Here is a 19,052-nt window from a genome sequence, read left to right as displayed (position 1 = left end):
ACACTAGGGACGCTAGTTGCAATGTATTTTCTGGTATGACCGGGATTACCTTACCTCCTGCTCCGGTTGCTTTGGCCTACTTGGTGTTGGCATTCCTGCTTATTGTTTCTACTCCACTCTTGTCCTGATGTAGAAGCTGCCACTTCCTTGGCTTCATGACTAAGGATTATAATGTGTTTATTAGATTTTATTTTGGTTTTTATATGCCCTTTATCTAATGGTCCAAGAAAGATAATAACATCTAAAATCAGTATGTGTGTCATAACGTATATGCCTTCTAAAGCTGGCTTTAAAGAGTGCTGGCCTTGACAAAAAAAAGTTTTGCATCCAGAAGCAGTTTAAGAGTAAGTCTGCAGCCTTTTGGAGAAGGGATTACACAGGGGCAATCTACATTACAACTTTAAACTGGTTTCAGACCTGTTTATCTAAAGGGATCCTGCGGTTTCATGAGGGTACTGAGAATTCTTTGCTAGAGACCCCTGTCCCCTGCCCAAGCGGCCCCTCTTCCTAGAGCTAAAATTTCCAGAATTCCTGTATTTGGTAGTCGTAATCGCTAAAAACAGGTTTGAAACCAGTTTAAAGTTGTAATGTAGATTGCCCCTGTGTGACAGATACCTGCCTTTCCTTTAAAATAATTCTATATTGAAAGTGTTTTTGCTGTTTCAGCTGTATTCAGTGCCATTAATCCTTAACACTGATAAGAACTATAAAGCATCTTTCTAAGAAATTGTGCTTTTTCAGTTAGATTGTTTGGGCTTGATTTAAGAAATAGGAGAAACTGAAGATACAGCTCTATAACTATGGCATGGCTCAACTTTTCTGAACGTATCTCGGGCTAGATGTAATAGGCGCCTTCCCTTAGTGCTTAATATTGCTTTAAACAGGTGCCAAATCTTCCAGTCTGGACATTTTTCTCCTCCTAATCAAAAACAAGAAATCAAGGGCAACACATCATCCTACATTTTGTGTTTGTGTCAATGGTGTGAACAGTTGCCTGTGCTTGGTGAAATCCAGAGTACAGTAAAGCATACACAACTGTATACTTTTACATTTCTGGGTCAGTTGCCTTCTATTGGTTCCGGTTGAACTTGTCTGGGGATTAATATGCTTACTTTTATTTCATCTATTTATTCTGAGGTGGCTTTATAGACGTGAGGCAAGTTTGACTCGGTGGTCTTATAGGCCCCTTCCAACCCTTCTCTTCTCTTCTCTTCTCTTCTCTTCTCTTCTCTTCTCTTCTCTTCTCTTCTCTCCTCTCCTCTCCTCTCCTCTCCTCTTATGAAGTTACAAATATTGGGACCAATCCACGAAGAATGCAGAAATTTGGCTGTCTCACATCAACGCTTATTTTAGCACATATTACAGAAATTCTCTAAAGATTGTGCTCATTAGGTTTTACTAGGTAGACCTGTCTTATCTGGGTTCCTGATTCCTGGAGCTTAATCAATTTACAGAGTAATCCTATGGCTGCCAGATGGCATCTCAGAGTGGTATAGATCTCTTCTGCAGCCGTAGACAAAGCTATGACTACAGAGGAGGAGATCCAATTGTGGATCTTCCCTTTGCCCTCCCCACCCTCCAAGCCACAGCGGAAATCTCCACAGTGGCTTCTTTTTCAAAGTCGCAACTGTGACCTTGGAAGAGATGTTGGGGAGGGAGAAAATGGGGTGGGACAGTGAGCGGGATGGGGAGGGAGGAGGAGAGGCCTAGATCTGCTTGATCCAAGAGCCTCTCCATCACCTTCACTGTCTCCACCCATTCTCTGGGAAGCAAGCTAGATGGGCTGAGAGACCTGTCTAGTAAAAAACAAATTTAAATAGAAACCAAAGAGGCCATAAAAGTATCCATCCTTCTCCCGCCATGCCTGGAGTGGCAGTCCCTTAGGATCATGCTCTTAATAATGTTCAGAAGATTGTGTTGTAGTGAATGGTCACTTTGCTTATCTTAAATTTTATATAGATTTGTCACAGACTGCACTTTTTGCATTTCACTGTCATTTGAGCACACTGTGATATTATAAGTTTTTGCTGCTCTTTTGTTTTTGCTGCTACAAATTGACACAGCTAAAGTGTAGCTTAGTGCTACATGCACAAGCAGAGATGAGATTTGGGCTCTCATGCTCTCTCTGTCTTCTTCTTCAGTGTGACTGGGAGGAACAGATTAGAAGGTTTTGCTCCTAAACTAACCATAATTTCTCATTATATCCAAACTGAGGAAAACTCTTATTTATTTAAACTATAGTTTGTTAACAAGTCAGTTCATAATCCACAGTTTGATCCTGGCTTGTTTGAACAACCCATAGTTTAAACTAAGAGAAACAGTTCCTCTCAGTTCAGACATAATCAGGAACTCTGGTTAGTTTAAAAGTAGAAGTGAAAGTTTCCAAACTGTTCTCTACGGTAGCCATTCGCAACTACCTGATCGTTGCTCGGGGGGGCCTCTTTTCTGCTGCCTGTGCAACTTGTCTTGTTTCCAGATTTACATTTCTGATTGCCATTGCAAATTCACCTGGCCCCCAACATCAGGCTTTTTCAGTTTTGTGTGAGGAGGGAACTCCACACACCACTCACTGCATTGACTGTGCAGCCTGCCTGCTCTCTGCTGCAGTGCTGGCTATTAAGAGGCTGACTTAGCCTTTTGTCGTGGAGGGCGGTGGCAGGGGAGATAGTGTACATCTGTGTGTGTTTTATGGTAAATACCAAACCTTAGTTGTATCTGGATAGATCCAAGAAAAATCTAGAAAACACATACATTCAGTGAAGATTTGGGGCAATGGTATATATTGTTTACCTCAGCTTCAGCCTCTTTTGGATGTGCAGTCCTAAGACAAAGAAGGAAAACGAGAAGAGACTAGTGGTATTAGGGCTACTTTACTTGTAATTTTGGCAGATGCTGCACAGAAACTGCAAATGCCTTTCTATGTTGGAAGCCATTTGTGACCCGATTCTGATATTATCTTGGAGTGTTTATCACTGAAACAACTTCAATGTCACGGTGAATGCGGGTCTCGGGGAAGGAGGGCGTCATTCTGAGGAACAGGGAAATGAACCCTTGGAAGGGACCCATTCTTTGGAAGACGAGAAAATATCATCTCGCACCAAGGATGTGTCTTTGGGGGGAGGGGGGCTTGTTGTAGTGGGAGATTTGATCATTACACACATAGACAGCTGAGTTTGTGATGGGCGTGTGGCCCACATGGTGAACTGCCTGCCTGGTGCGAAGGTATCACACGCCCTCTAGATAACCTAATAGATAGTGCTGGGGTGGAGTCAGTGGTTGTGGTCCATGTTGGTACCAACGATGTGGGGAAATGTAGTTGTGAAGTCTGGAGGCCAAATTTAGGTTGTTAGGTAGGAGGTTGAAATCCAGGACCAACAAGGTGGCTTTCTCTGCAATGCTACCTGTTCCATGTGCAGGGCCAGCTAAACAGGTGAAGCTGAGGAGTCTCAATGCATGGATGAGACGGTGGTGCCAGGAGGAGGGGTTCAGATTTGTTAGGCACTGGGGAACGTTTTGGGACAAGTTGGACCTGCGCAAGAGGGACGGACTCCTCTTGAACCAAAATGGAACCAGACTGCTGGCGCTAAACATAAAAAAAGGTGGCGAGCAGCTTTTAAACTAAACCCTGGAGGAAAGCTGACAGGAGCTGGGAAGCATCTGGTTCGGGTTAAATCATCCCAAGGGGATGATGATGAAAATGTTTTCGATTGCCCAAAAGTAGAAGTGGAAGAAATAGGCCATGATTACATGGTAGAACATGATAGCCAACTACAGAGGCCAAAGTTCTATAGAAAAAGTGGTGGACAGTTTGATGAAAATGTCAGCCGAGTGTGCAGCCGCTGTAAAAAAGGCAAAGTCTATGTTAGGCATAATTAGAAAAGGAATTGAGAATAAAACTGCCAATATCATACTGCCTTTATACAAATCTATGATGCGACCACACTTAGAATACTGTGTACGTTCTGGTCACCATACCTAAAAAAGGATAGTGTAGAGCTGGAAAAATGCAGAAAAGGGCTACTAAAATGATAAGGGGCTGGAACATCTGCCCATGAGGGAAGGTTACAATAGCTGGGATGGTTTAGCTTGGAAAAAAGAGTAAAGAGGGACATTATAGAGGTGTACAAAATTATGCATGGTATAGAGAATATGGATCGGGAGACATTTTTCTCCCTCTCTCATAATACTTGAACCCGGAGCCATCCCATGAAGCTGATTGGTGGGAGATTCAGGACAGATAAAAGGAAGTCCTTCTTCCCACAGCACATAGTTAAACTATGGAATTCGCTACCACAACATGTAGTGATGGCCACCAATTTGGATGGCTTACAAGGGGGTTAGATAAATTCCTGGAGAAGGCTATCTATGGCTACTAGTCCTGATGGCCATGTGCTACCTCCAGTATCACAGGCAGTATGCCGATGTACACCAGTTGCTGGGGAACATAGGTGGCAGGGTGCTGTTGCACTTGTGTCCTGCTTGTGGGTTCCCAGTTGACAGGTGGTTGGCCACTGTGTGAACAGAATGCTGGACTAAATGGACCTTTGTCTGATCCAGCATGGCTCTTATGTTCTTATGGGCCGATTCTCATGTTACACTAGTACTGATTGTATCTGAAGATCACATGGGGCAGGGGTGCCCAGCCTTTTTTGGCCCCAAGGGCTGTACTGGATGTCTGCTAGGATGCCAGGGGCTGCACCTGCACCCGCACCTGTGCACACACACACTCATTCACAACCAGAATTGCTGGGGGAAGGAGCAGTAACGCAGTGATCCCAGCTGCTAAAGACATTACTACTGTGGCATGGGTCACTATCATGCTAAAGTGGCTCCCCCATGCCGCTGCTCTTTTCTGGAAGCAACCATGTTTCCTCATTAAAATGAGATTAGTTGGGTCAGTGTGAAGTAGCTCTGATAAGGCTTGAGACCAGCAAATGTCTCCTTTCTTCCTTTTTTGTCTGCTGTGGTTAGAACTGGCTGAATGTCATACAGTCAGCTTTCCACACAAAAGGCAACCACAGAAGTCTGCCTTTTGAGTGGAGCTTCACTATCTATATGTTGTTCATGTAGTGGTGACCAGTGGTGAGGCTAGGGCTGGACCTCAGGGCCAAAGTCCACCCCCCACCCCATGACCACCCAGAGTGGCAGGTGATCGGGGCTCTGGCAAACAGGACCAGTGTCACCACTTGGACCAGCCAGCGCTGGCATTGTTCACCGCATCATTTTTTATTTTTAAAAAACTTTTAATATTCACTAAGGGCTGGATGGACGTGTTGCCGGATTGGGCAACTTGTGGCCCTCCAGACGTCTGGGCCTACGACTCCCATCATCACTCAGCATTGGCTATGCTGGCTTGGACTGATGAGAGCTGTAGGTGAAAACATCACGAGGGCCACAAGTTGCCCAACCTGGTTATAGATATTCATTTTATTATTTTTAATTTAAAGATATGTTATGCTTTTGTACAACAAAATAGTGCTTATTCCCAAGTTAATGTATTTTGCATCCATTTTATTCCTGAGGTCCTGATGCTTTAAGTGAGTTTAGAATGCAAGACTTCACATGCTGAGAGTATTCCTTTTTTAAAAAACTCAGGGTTAATAAACAGTTCTGGGGGTGTTCTTTGTTTTTGCTCTAATATATTAGGAATGTAGAAGCTTTTGTAAAGCATGGAGTAGTGGTGATGTGTGGAGAACTGTTAGTTGTGTACTTCACAGCGGAACTAATACACATGGCTATCTAAAGGGGCGAGGGGCAACCCATAAGAACATTAAAAGGCCAGGGTCTAGAATTACCCAGCTCTCCCTCAGTGCTAATCAGCTAATCAGTGCTTAATTTTTGAATGGCGAGTGCCAGAGCCTCTCATATGAACGCTTTCCTCTTCCTAATGCTAGGCTTGCGCAGATGGCCTCTGGCCTCTCTGCACGGGCTCAGAGGCGCTTTTGTTTCGCATTACTTTCCAATCTATGTCCCTGGGGCAACTCTTAGCACTTTCCAATGAGCCCCCCCCTTTTCTCCACCCACTTCTCCAGTCGCCCCTTGTGGGATCGGCGGTGCGCACTCTCTGCCAGCCCCACCTCGCATCCCGCTTTCTCTCAGCTCCCGCTCCCCCTTGCTTCAGAGTAGCGGCAGCGTCTGCTGAGTTCCCGCCTCTGTCCCCGCCCGGCACCGAGCCGGAGGAGGCGGAGGAAGGAAGAGAAGGGTAGCTGCAGTGAGTGGGAAGCAGCAACAGCGGCGGAAGAAGGCGAGGTTTGTCCTTTCTGCTGTTGGCGAGGAACTGACTGACTGGCAGCACCATGGCCTCGGCTCCCCCCAGGCCAAAGGCGGGCTGCAAAGCGCGGAAGGCAGCAGGAGGAGCAAACGCCCAGCCGTGACCAGCCTCCGCCCCCCTCAGCCTTCTCCCTCGTCCAGCAGGCCGCGTCCCGCAGCGTCGGCGGCACCCCGGGGGCCGCTCCGCCTCGCCGTCGCCCCTTCTCTGGCCCTCGGAGGGTGGAGGAGGCGGCGGCGCCACCACCATGTGGGGGAGGTTCCTCTCCGAGGTTGGGCAAAGCGGCGACTACCGAGCAGGTAAGGCGAGGCAAATGGGCCGGCTGGGCAGCGGGGGACCAACTTGTGCGGGGCAGCATCTCTTCGGGCAGCCGCGTGTCCCGCTAGGCGCCCTGCGGGCGTTGCGCAGCGCTTGGAGGGTGGAGGGGAACGTCTGAGCCCAGCCCTAGGTCGGGGTTTGTGAGACTCGGCTCCAGAGCCTGCCCCCCTCTCTTCGGTTTCCGAGGTACAGCTTTCCTCCCTCAACTTTGACGCTGAAGTAAAGGTCTCCCCCACCCACCGCCGGCTCTGTTCTTGTCCCCCTGTCTTGCAAGGGGGATGTTCGTTAGCGCACGTCGCCATCTGGCTGAACGATTTGGAGGAGGGGCGGCTGGAAGCGAGAGTTGCGGGGAGAGAAGCGGAGGAGGAAGGTCACCGCCGCAAATCCGCGCGACAGTGCAGATTGCAGCCAGGCTGCCTGTCCGGCCTGGGTGGGAAGGAAAGCAAGGGAGCGGACGCCGTTTCAGGGAGCCATTTAAGCTATACGGCGATGCAATTAGCTTGCGGCTATATTTAGCTCTTTCTCCCTAATCGCTTTTAAAATCTGGGGCTGGTGAACGTAGCTTAATTTAAAAAGGGAAGGAAATCCACCCCTTTCCAAAATCCTCTCCCCCAGCTTTGCTTTCTTTTCGGAAGTCAGAGATGAGTTTGGGTCTAGGGGGAGAGAAAGACGACCTCGGTGCCGCCCGGTTTTGCACATGGCATCGAAATAAATAAAGGTTGCGTGTGTGTGCGCGCGTGTCTCCATTCATGGAACCCAGCTTCCTTACAGAGAATGCGTCCTCTCTGCTTCCGGGAAGTAGTGATAACTCAGGCGTAGGACTTTTATTTTTGAAGGAATGTTTTAGAAAACTCCCTAGTCCTAAACCCGAGTGCATCAGTGCATCTTCTGTGACTCTTCTGTGACTTCAGTGTGATGCCTCTGTGGGGGTAGATACATTTTGTTAAAATCGGTGGCATTTCGATCTGTAGCTGGTTTGGCCCATTCAGTTCACATGTCAGTATCTCTCACGAGTAATTAAACAGTACAGTTATCTCTCTAATTAAACCGACCAAAATAGGAGTATGCTGAATATTCTTGCACTGATGGCTGAAACAAGACCATATTTCAGTTATCAGCACTTTATTACTGATATGGGCCATTTTTTGTGTGGTTCCTGAGAACAAACTGTGCTTGGCTGCACAGCAGAATTAATTATCATTCTTTGGTTACACTGTGAATAACTGTACTGTTCAGTATATTTTAGGACTGGGATATATAGCTTTAAATTTCCAGCTGTTTTAGGAGAGAACCATTAATAGACCATGTAGGTTTAATTGTTTACTCTCACCATTCATTTCCTAACTTTGTAATGAATTATCAGAGCCGTTGTACTTAAATAATTGGTTTGGCCTTCTTTCATTCACCTGGAGACCCAAACAATAGATTTATCGAATTTAGGGAAGTTTCTGTTCGGATGATGAGGTGATAGCAATTCCAGAAACAAATTGCAGAATTTATGATTGGTTCACTAAAATAATTTTATATTCATCAAGATATTTAAAGAATGGCATTGGTGTGCTTTTCCTGTTGGTTCACTAGAAAATATCACTGCACCTAATTTATTATCAAGGATCAACATGGCAATAATTTTCTATACCAGGTGTGGGCAACTTGTATCCCTCCAGATGTTTTAGCTAACAACTCCCATCAGCCCTACCGAGTATAGCCAGGGGTGAGAGACGATGGGAGTTGTAGGCCAAACCATCTGGAGGTCACAAGTTGCCCACCCAAGGTACCAAGGCAAGGTACTGTACCAAGGTACTGTCAGGTACAAGAGCTGTACCTCCCCATGTAGCTCCAGTTGTTACCGTTATTTGCTCTAAAGTGAAATAGGGCATGCTTTTTACGATGAGGAATTAATTATTTGTATCACATATGCACTTGCCAGGTATGTTTAGTTTTTAGAATATTGGTTACTTGCACTTTATCCATTTTAGAACAAAATCTCACTTTGTGTTAGTCTTGTTTGGTAAAGGGAAAACCCATTAATGTTTCACATTTCAGAAAAGCAGAGCACAAGCAGACTCCGTGCAAATTAGAAACATCTACAGCAAAACCATAGTGAGTGCTTCAAAAAAGCAGGTGGTTAAGACGCTGAACTGCAGACCGGAAGGTCGGTAGGTCAGCAGTTCGAGACCAGAGTGCCGCGTGACAGAGTGAGCTCCCGTCTTCAGTCCCAGCTCCTGCCAACCTAGCAGTTCGAAAGCAAGAAATTGCAAGTAGATAAATAGGTACCGCCTCGCCGGGAAAGGTAACAGCGTTCCGTGCACCTCGGTGTTCAGTCATGCTGGCCACATGACCACAGAAGCGTCTTCGGACAGCGCTGGCTCTTCAGCTTAGAAACAGGGATGAGCACCGCACCCTAGAGTCGCACCCTAGAGTCGGACACGACTGGTTGGGGACACCTTTTTATAGTATCTAACGTGAACCAGCCTTCCCCAATGTGGTGCCTTCCAGATGTTTTGGACAACAACTCCATTCATTCCTGGCAATTGGCACAGTATCAGAGTAACAAAGGGCACAATCCATCCAATAATAATACTATATCTGTAATGCTTTCACCATATAGTAGGAGAAGTGGTTAAAGGGAAGAAAAACCTAAGACAAGACTAGATCAGGTACAACAGTTATTTCTATCTCTCCCGCCACCCCCCATCTAGCAGAACAAAAGTCTTTCAATACAATCAGCTGATCTTTCTACTTCCAGCTCATACTCCTGAAGTAAAAGGACAGCAAGGCTTGTGAAAAATGCTCAAAGGTTATTGACAGTGCCTCTCGGCATGTTCTACTGTTACATCAATATTGTTTGTTTACCTTTTCTGCTTAGATAATATTGAAGTGAGGAATAAAATCGATTGATTAAAAAGAATATTGCTAGTGGATAATAGTGTCTTGCTGAAGCACAGAATGTGACATTCTTGTTGTCAACTCTGAAAATATTTGTGCTGTGATGGTTTTAATTTCAGTTTAATATGTTTACTAAAATCTATACCATCCGCTTAAAGCAATGATTATGCCTGCTGAGTGCTAGAAATTAGAAGGACAATTGCTGAACATAGTATTATTGACCACTTGGTGTTGTATTTTGATTGGTTGAAGTATCTAGACTAGAACAGTTCTCTGAACCAATCAGATTAGTTTTAACTATGATGGCATAATAGTTTGGTAAAAAGTTTATTTTCTTACCACCATTAATATTTTTCGTTATTCTGGTGCTTAACAATCCATCACTTTTAAATGGGTTTGTAAAGAACCTATAATAGTTCAGTATTATGACAACCATGTTGGTGAGATCGATAGAAATTCTAACCATTTAGAGAATTATGCAGAATTATTCTGTAGGGAGTATTGCTTAATTGGTAGCCTTGATCCAGCGAGAGGCAATCTGTACAAGGCAGATTATCTAGACCCATTTCAGTCGGGCTTCAGGCTTGGGCATGGGACAGAAACGGCCTTGGTCGCCTTGGTAGATGATATGAGGAAGGCTCTGGATAGGGGTGAATGCTCCTTCCTTGTTCTCCTCGACCTCTCAGCGGCTTTTGATACCGTTGACCACGGTATCCTCCTGGACCGCCTGGAGGGGTTGGGCATTGGAGACACCGTATTGCGGTGGTTCCAGTCCTTCCTCTCCGGCAGGTACCAGAGGGTAGCACTGGGAGAGGAGGTTTCGGACCCGTGGCCACTTACTTGTGGGGTGCCACAGGGTTCCATCCTCTCCCCGATGCTATTTAATATCTATGTGAAGCCGCTGGGGGCTATCATCAGGAGGTTTGGGGTGTGGTGTCATCAATATGCGGATGACACACAGCTCTACCTCTCATTCAAATCTTCACCAAGGTTGGCCGTAGAATCCCTGTCCAAATGTCTGGAGATGGTGAGTGGCTGGATGGGGAGGAATAAGCTGAACCCTGACAAGACCGAGGTACTTTTGGTGGGAGACAAGAGGAGGCTGGGGGATGTTGACCTGGTGTTGAATGGGGTACGGCTACCCTTGTAAGACCACGTCCGCAGCCTGGGGCTCATTTTGGATTCCCAGCTGTCCATGGAGGCTCAGGTGTCAGCTGTGAGCCGGACAGCGCTGTATCACCTCCATCTGATACGGCAGCTGCGCCCCTTCCTTCCTGACCATCTGCTCCCATCGGTAGTACATGCCCTGGTCTCCTCTCATTTAGACTACTGTAATGCGCTCTACATGGGGTTACCCTTGAAGACTGTTCGGAAGCTGCAGCTGGTACAGAATGCGGCGGCTCGCCTGATTAAAGGCAGCCGCCGGCGAGATCACATTACTCCAGTGCTGAAGGAGTTGCACTGGTTACCAGTTGTTTTCCGGGCCAAATTCAAGGTGTTGGTTTTGACCTTTAAAACCCTATATGGTTCCGGTCCAGCCTATCTTAAGGAACGCCTCCAGCAGCACCAGACAGGCTGCTTAAAAAGATCAGCCTTGGATGGCCTTCTGTCTGTCCCATCAGCCAGGACAGCTAGACTGGTGGGGACGAGGGAGAGGGCCTTTTCTGTGGTGTCCCCCGCTCTGTGGAACTCCCTCCCTAGGGAACTCCGCCATGCCCCCTCTTTAATGAGCTTCCGTTGAGCATTAAAAACGTGGTTCTTCAGGCAGGCATTTGGGGTGGGTTAGGGTATTTTAGAAAATGTTTTTATTGTAGAATTTTATTTTTTTAAACTGTTTTATTGTATGCTGTACATCGCCCAGAGTGGCTGGGTGACCAGCCAGATGGGCGATTAATAAATTTAATAATAATAAATAAATAAATTTTCATAAGAGGCTGCTCCTCCCTCCTGCACAACAATCATGTGCATATGCCCCTTCTGTTCACTGCCCTTTGATAGTCCAAGCACCCTGGGCAGTATCCAGTGCTGCCTCTGAACCTCCGCTTTTTCTCTTGCGCCTGCAGATCCCACTATGACAGCAACTAGCACTTAGTAAAATAACCCTGGGAATAAGCTCCTTCTCTGTGCCCTGGCATACTCTTTTGTTTCGGAATCCACGATTTCAGCTTGATTCAAATTGTTTTTGGGAACACTAGCATTGCACTAGCAGTGGATCCCACTAGTGTGGGGTCAGTGTTAGATACTTCCCCCTGTTCCCCCATATGTTTGGAAGGGAGAAGGAGAGAGATGTTTTGCAGTCATGGGGCGGTTGATAGTACTAATAGCTGATAGGTGATCCCTAAGGGTTCATTTTGTTTTGCATATATTACCCAACTATAAGAAGATGATGGGGTACTGTACTACTTGGTTCCTATGAACGTGTGAGTGCTCAGTAATAAATAGTTGCACCCTATTCTGGCTGAGTTGTTCATCATGGTAATATGTCTGCTTCTTAAGAAAAGAACTTCTGGACAACTGTTGAAGGGGAGGCAGTTGTGAAGATCAGAGTGACTGATAATTAGCTACTTCTGGACATTCATATTCAATTATTTCACCATTTATATCCCATTTTTAGAAATGCCTTATAGGACCATCCTCAATGACGCAATGTGACTGGATTCTGTGAAGTGTTATATAATTCACTGAGACAAAAAGCATCCATAGATCATTCTAGACCCAGATGATTATTTTTACCTGATAAATGGGTAGTATTTACTAACGTTGAAAGAAATCCAGATATCTCCTCTCAAGGTGGTACTGCTTCTGTTGGTGAAGGCTTCAGATTTTGTTACTTAGAAAATGTGGTTCTTTTCCCTAGCTACCATATACATTGCTGATGCAACCACATGCCATGTAGCAATTGTTTGACTGCCACTGGCCCCATTGAATCTTTCTTACAGCATCAGTAGTCATGAATACATAACCCCTTCCTGCTTGCACTATTGTGTTATCTTTTAAAAAGTACCTAATTATTTCTGTCTTCTCTAGAGGTCAAGCCCTTCTTTCTTGTGCAATTTGGGCAACATGCAGCTCTTTCAAAAGAAAAAAGTGGGAAACTTCAGCATTTCCACAGCAGTGCCTCACCATCTTGTGAACCTATATAGGTTTTCATATATTTATATTTATATATATACACACACACACACATATACATACATATACACACATACATACATACACATATACACACACACACACACACACACACATATATATGAATGAAGACTGTGTGTTCTCTTCTTCGTTCCCCAGAACACAAATATTCTGTGATTTTTGCCTTGTAAATACAAAACTAAAACTGTAATGCACAGGTAATCCCTCTGCAGTAAGACCAGCATCCATTACATCAAGGGTAGGCAACCTGGTGACTTCCAGATGTTTTGGGCTACAACTCCTATAATCTCTGACCATTTGCCAAGATGTCTGGGCTTATGGGAGTTGTAGTCCAAAACTTCTGGAGGACACCAAGTTGCCTCCTTGTGCATTCCATGTAGATAAATTTATTGTTCCATGGCTTCTGTATAATGGCTAGGAGGAATATGGTGTTAAGGTATGGTCTGTCTTAATCATCTGGATAAGTCATACAGCACATAGACCTTTGCCTGTAAATGGCATGAAGGTTCTGTAATGAGGCTGATGTTCTTGCACTGTTTGATTTGCTGTATACTGGTGTGAACGTCTTGTTCAGTGTTGAGACACATGCTGAAGCTGCAATCCTATGCTCACGTTCCTGGAAGTAAATGCCATTGAACACAATGGAGCTTATGTCTGAATAAACATGCATAGGATTGTGCTGTAGAAATATTTCACAAGCCGGAGGGCTGTAAGTTAATTTGCATGCACATCATTACTTGTAACAATGTGTATACAGCTTCAGTTAACCTGGGAGTTTCCAAATTAAGGTTAATTAATATGTTATTTGTATTCTTAAGTACTCTTAAAAAAACCTCTTAGGGCACAATCATATGCATGTTTAGACAGAAAAAGTCATACAACTCCCAGGATGCTGGGAGTTGCAGGACTTTTTTCTGTCTGTAACATGCATATGATTGCACCCTTTATCCTTGAATGAAGAGCAACTTGACTCAGTACATGAAAAGGCTGCTGCGTGCATGGACTTTAGCACGAGAAGGCAGAAAAAGTAGGAATTTAAACTTATTACTTGTGCCTTTGTTACCATTTCTTTTGCCATTCCATCTTCAAAATTATTTCCTCAGTGCTTGTTACAGCATGCAGTTTATCCTTTTAAAAATAAAACACTAGGCATCTTCATAATTCAAATATAATGTTCTTTAGGAGCAGTCTCCCCCATCTTTTTTTTTTGGTCATGAAATTGGATTTTATTTCAAAAATAAAGGCAACAAAAAGAAGAACATACATAATAAATGAAAATCACTAAAGAAACAAAGGCATTCACTAAATATAAATCTTAGTCTATAACAGATATGCTTATGGAGCATCTACAATAAAACAACCTAAGTAGGAGCTCAGCACTTAATGAAAGTAAAAATACAAGTTCTACAACATATAAAAGGAATGTGCGTAAGTGTATGTCATTTTTGTGTTTGTTCGTATTAATCAGAAAAAATACAGGCAACTGTAGTTCGTTGGAACTTTATCAAAAGTTTGAAGTGCCTCAACATAGGAATTGAATGGAAACCATGGTGCCATTATATCATTCTCTGTGTTAGGATTCCTTGCTTGCTACACTTGGCTGAGTAACTTTATATATACTCATAGTCTCCCAAATTTTATTAATCTGCTGCCTTTTAGTTGGTTGCTTTGGAGACTTCCTGTTACATGCTATACATAACTTTGCAGCTGTATACAATTGCTTCAGAAGGTCTTTATGCAGGAGCGGTCTTCTCCATCATGCAAATAATGAGATTTTGAAGCAAGCACTTTTTTCAGAAGACCATATGTGTGACTGACACATTTTAGAAGTCTTTCTCTTTAAAAAAAAGAAGGGAGGCAGGGAAGCTTCCTATAGAGCGTCTACCTTATGTGCAAGGAATGGGGTGGAGAAAATGCCACATACTGCTCTCCACTATGCAGATTAGAGTGCCAGCTCCATGCGTATATGAACAGAGCCTTAGACTATCAAGAGGGCATAAAGTCGAGCTTTGAGGGGCACATCAAGAAGATCTGGAGTTAGAGTACTCTTCCAAACCATCATATCCTAATAATTACAGTGCAACAATTTGTAATAGGTTTTATACTACAATATAGTTAAGTGATTAAAGTTGTCAGTGTTCTATGTCATTCTAAGCTTTTGGTGGAAATTCAGCTACTTAATAGTGAGCGGTATTTAGAACTTTGATCCAGAAACTTTCCAGAAGGCAGCCATTAGTGCCATCAGCATCACCATTCTCCTTCCCCAGAAACAATTACCTGTGTCCATGCACTTGGTAATATGTGACAAGCAGATCTGTTGACAACAGCTGTAATTAGTTGAACAAGATAATAGTGTGTGTGTCAAATCTCAGCCATGGGTAGTATGAAATGAGAGTGACCAGGTAGTATGAAATGAGAGTGATCAGGCTTGTGGCAATGTCATAATTTAAAACTCAACAGGTGTGGTGAGATCACAATCTATTATGAGCTTTGGGGGTTTCATGAATTGGGTGGCTATGTTAAAGCATAAAACAGCTACTGAATTTGCACCATATTGATGAAGATAACTGGCTAGAATAACTTAAACCATCTTTGTCCTTTGAGGGTGGGATGGGTTGGGGCTGGGCTGTGGTGGGGGGAAAGAAAGATCAAGTAGTTTTATATATGTTTTGAGCTTTATGAGCTCAAAACAAAAAATCAGAGCCCTGCAGGTGAGAATGCCATGGTGGTGCTGGTCTGTAAGAATGTTGGTGTGTCCTTGCAAGATCGGGAATTAATGGTGAGTTTATGACATTTGCTGTGTAGTGTCTCAGGCATGCCTGGAGCATTCAGCATCAGATTCAGATTACACAATGCAGTCATTTGAAATCAGATTGAAATTGGGATATCTCTGGGATGAACTGTAAGCTCAGAGACCTCTCACTAGGGCTTTCTGTATCTGAGGTACAGGATTTCCCTGTCTGGTTTGTGTGGCCTTGATTCTCAAAGTTTGTAGAACATCTGCCTTTTGTCAGCAAGTCCTTCCTGTGCCATGTCCTTCTCACTATTTGTTTCATTTCTGTTGTATGTGGATTTGTTGCTGTACTGTCCCTTGGTGGGATTGCTTCTCTCTTTCCCAGTTTGAACTTTTTAATTCATTTTGAGGGTTGTGCTTTTGGACAATGCTGTAACAAACATGTATGGATGCACAATTCCATAATGAACAAGCAAGAGAGAAAATAAATCTCAAAACCGAGGGAGGTTCACATAGAGCATCACCTTTTGGACTGGGGGTTGTGGTGGTGGTGGCCAAAAGAGAGGGAACAAGAACATAGTGGGCTCTTCTCACATCTAACAGTTCGATGGCAAATTGCTGTTGTCTTTCACTTGGTTACATTACAGCAAGGAGCAAATGAAGATATTTTGCAGCCATAATTTTTCCAGATTTAAGAATTATATATCTTAAAAAGGATATGTAAACAACTCTTATTAAGTATTGTAAAATAAAATCAGTATTATGAAACAGTAATGAATGAAAAAGGCAGTCATTATGCATGTGGACTAACAAAGACTGCAGTCTTCTCAATTGCATGTTACATACATACTAATTTGGCAATGGAAGCTACTCTTAGCTTAAAATCGTAGCAGAGTGGGCTCTTAAATAGCGCATGTGTTAATATTAAATACAACGTATTTCATATGAAGTGCTTTTTCTGTGCATCACTTCCATATACAACTCAGTAGATGAGAAATGTCCGCACTTGTTTGGGAGACCTGAAGGTCTTGAAATGGTTTAGTGTGTGTAAGAGCAGATGTCTCACAGCCATTGTTGAAGAAAAACCCATTTGTTGCTGATAGGCTATAATAAGAGGAAGGCTGCTTCTGCACTTGTCTCCAGTATCAACTGTTCTGTCTTCCACATAACTTTAGAATCCTATCTTGGGTTTGTAACCTGAGGTCCAGGAGTCAAACATGTAAGCTTGCAAGCTGCTTGTTAATTCCAATGGTTTTCTTTACTGTACAGCTATGCTTACGAAGACTTTGTTGATGCTATTGGCATTTCTTATAAAAGTTTTGTATTTTGTGTTCTGAAAACCTATACCAACAACTAAGTCCAACTCCTAAAATGCAATGTTTCTTTTCTTTTTTCCCTTTCCTCTTTAGCACAGCTGGTTAACTTCGATTGTAAGCCATGTGAATGCCTTTCATATAATTGTCTAAGATTGGGATGTTAGTATATCTACGTATTTTGCAAAAGGGTCAGTTCAGTTTGTTGTTTACTTTACTGAAGGACTGATGTTTTGATACATAGATATGATGTGAAAACATACTTGAATAATTGAAGAATGAATTTTAAATTGTACTATTTTGATATGCCTTAATTTATTGGATCTTCCTCTTGGCTAGTCACAACCATGGCATTTGGAAACTGAGTTGGTCCCATATACCTAGGAGTAGGAACTTCTGGCTAGCCACAGGATGGTCACACTGCATTGATTAGGGCTGCAAACGTACCTGCACACATTTGTGATTAGTATAGAAAGAAATGCAGAAAAGGATGATGACCAGTGTCCAGCTTTCTGTAAATGTTTTTGATTTCCTGGTTGCTTTGTTCTGTTGTCCCTTCTAACAGTGATGGAAACAAGCTAAGGATGAAAATTTCAGAGAGTCAAAGGGCTTGATTAATTTATGACTAAGATTCTCATAAGCTGATGTTTCTGAAACTGGTATGGGCTATATTCACACAACATGTATTTCTTATTTATTTATTTCATTTCATTTCATTTCTATACTGCCCAATAGCCAAAGCTCTCTGGGCGGTTTACAAAGATTAAAAACATTTAAAAATACAATATACAGATTTTAAAGCCAATTCCATAAAAAACACATGAACAGACAATATCCACAAGAACATATATCTAAAACAACTTCAAACAAGCAATCTCAAAGCAGACAGCCATAACCATAAGCCATTCCAGAATCAATTAAAACTTATCATATGCTGCCAAATGCCTGGGAGAAGAGAAAGGTCTTAACCTGGCGCCACAAAGATAACAGTGTTGGCGCCAGGCGGGCCTTGTTAGGGAGATCATGCCAAATTTGGGGGCCACCACCGAAAAGGCCCTCTCCCTTGTCTCTGTCTTCCGAGCTTCCCTTGGAGTAGGCAGCTGGAGGAGGGCCTTAGATGCTGAGTGTAGTATACGGGTAGGTTCATGTCAGGAGAGGCGCTCTGTCAGGTATTGTGGTCCCAAGTCGTGTAAGGCCTTATAGGTCCCAAGCCGTGTAAGGCCTTAAAACCAGCACCTTGAATCGGGCTTGGAAACATACAGGCAGCCAGTGCAAGCAGGCCAGAGTCGGTCCTTTTTCTGTACTTGGATGATCTTTGTGTGAATGTAAATAGTACAAGTATTGTTCTCTGGACTGTTTGCAGTCAGTTTCTTTATTGGGATTCACATCTATTACAAGATGGGGATTGTCCAGGACTGTGAGAAATGTTTAATGTAGCCTGCGTCTTAGATTATTTCCAAAATGATAAAATATATTTATTTACATTTCTAATTACTGTAGCTTGGAACTTCAGGATGGATAACCATTGATCGTAACAAAACCTCTCCTCAAAAGTGTTTCTGGTTCTACTCAGGATTGTGTACAATTCATAAATACAGGATAAGAAACAGAAGATGAGTCTCTTTCTGATTGAACTCGCAGACAGCTGCCCATGATCCTGAGATTTCTAAATGAAACGAATTTCTAAATGAGTCTATCTATACAACACTGAATGAAATACTTGTTTTTAATTTTCAGTGGCCAAACAACAAGCATTCTTATGTTGCTGAAGAACATTGTTTCACATTTTCACATGGTGTGGAAGGCTGTGCCTTTCTGGTTTTCTGATATGCTAATCATTCTGTTTGTTTGAGATAGTGTTATGAATGGCTGCTGTGCATACATACATACTGCCAGTACTAAGTATTTTGAAACTTCTGTTTCATAAGCTGAGAATGAATACATAAGATGTTTAACTCTATATAGAATTCTCTGACTCTTTTGGCTTGTGTGGGTACAGTTACACAATTTAGAGACCTGCAGTCTAGGTGGATGTTGCAAAAGATACTGAAAGTGTGAGCACTTTCTTGTAGTTGAAAAAAAAAAAGCTGGAACCAAATACAAAACAGTATGTAGAAAATGTAAGAGTATTACATTTTTATTTTTGTTTCAGAACCCTGGAGACACTAGGGTTCAACTCCCTGTTAAGTCCATGGCTGACAAGGGTAGCCCTGAGAGAATCACTATTTTTCAGCTTCAGGTTCCCACTGGTAAAGTGGGAGTAATAGTGACTATTCTTCAGAAGATGTCAGAAGAATGTAGTAACGAAGGTACTTGAATTTGCTTCCTTTTCTAAGTTTAGATGGATTATATATAGTAGGATATAAAGTGGAAATAG

General features: G+C 43.2%; 1 protein-coding gene across 4 annotated transcripts in view; it reads left to right on the top strand.

The window, feature by feature from the left end:
* CEP85L (centrosomal protein 85L) overlaps positions 1-19,052 on the top strand; it is a 202,986-nt gene that overhangs the window by 37,182 nt on the left and 146,752 nt on the right. For 2 of the 4 annotated variants that reach the window (XM_084827391.1, XM_084827390.1), the window contains exon 1: positions 6,209-6,567. The exons of 1 other annotated variant lie outside the window; for it this stretch is intronic. In XM_084827391.1, the coding sequence (XP_084683517.1) occupies positions 6,516-6,567 (52 nt within the window). In that variant the 5' untranslated portion in view covers positions 6,209-6,515. Of the gene's footprint in view, positions 1-6,208; positions 6,568-18,800; positions 18,985-19,052 lie in introns of those variants that run through there. One more of the 4 variants, XM_084827394.1, reaches the window with a different exon arrangement.

Source organism: Heloderma suspectum, chromosome 1 (genome assembly GCF_057233095.1).
Source record: "Heloderma suspectum isolate Gila_16-S chromosome 1, 16-S_ref, whole genome shotgun sequence".
Classification (NCBI taxonomy): domain Eukaryota; kingdom Metazoa; phylum Chordata; class Lepidosauria; order Squamata; family Helodermatidae; genus Heloderma; species Heloderma suspectum.
This window is presented reverse-complemented; position numbering and strand designations above follow the sequence as displayed.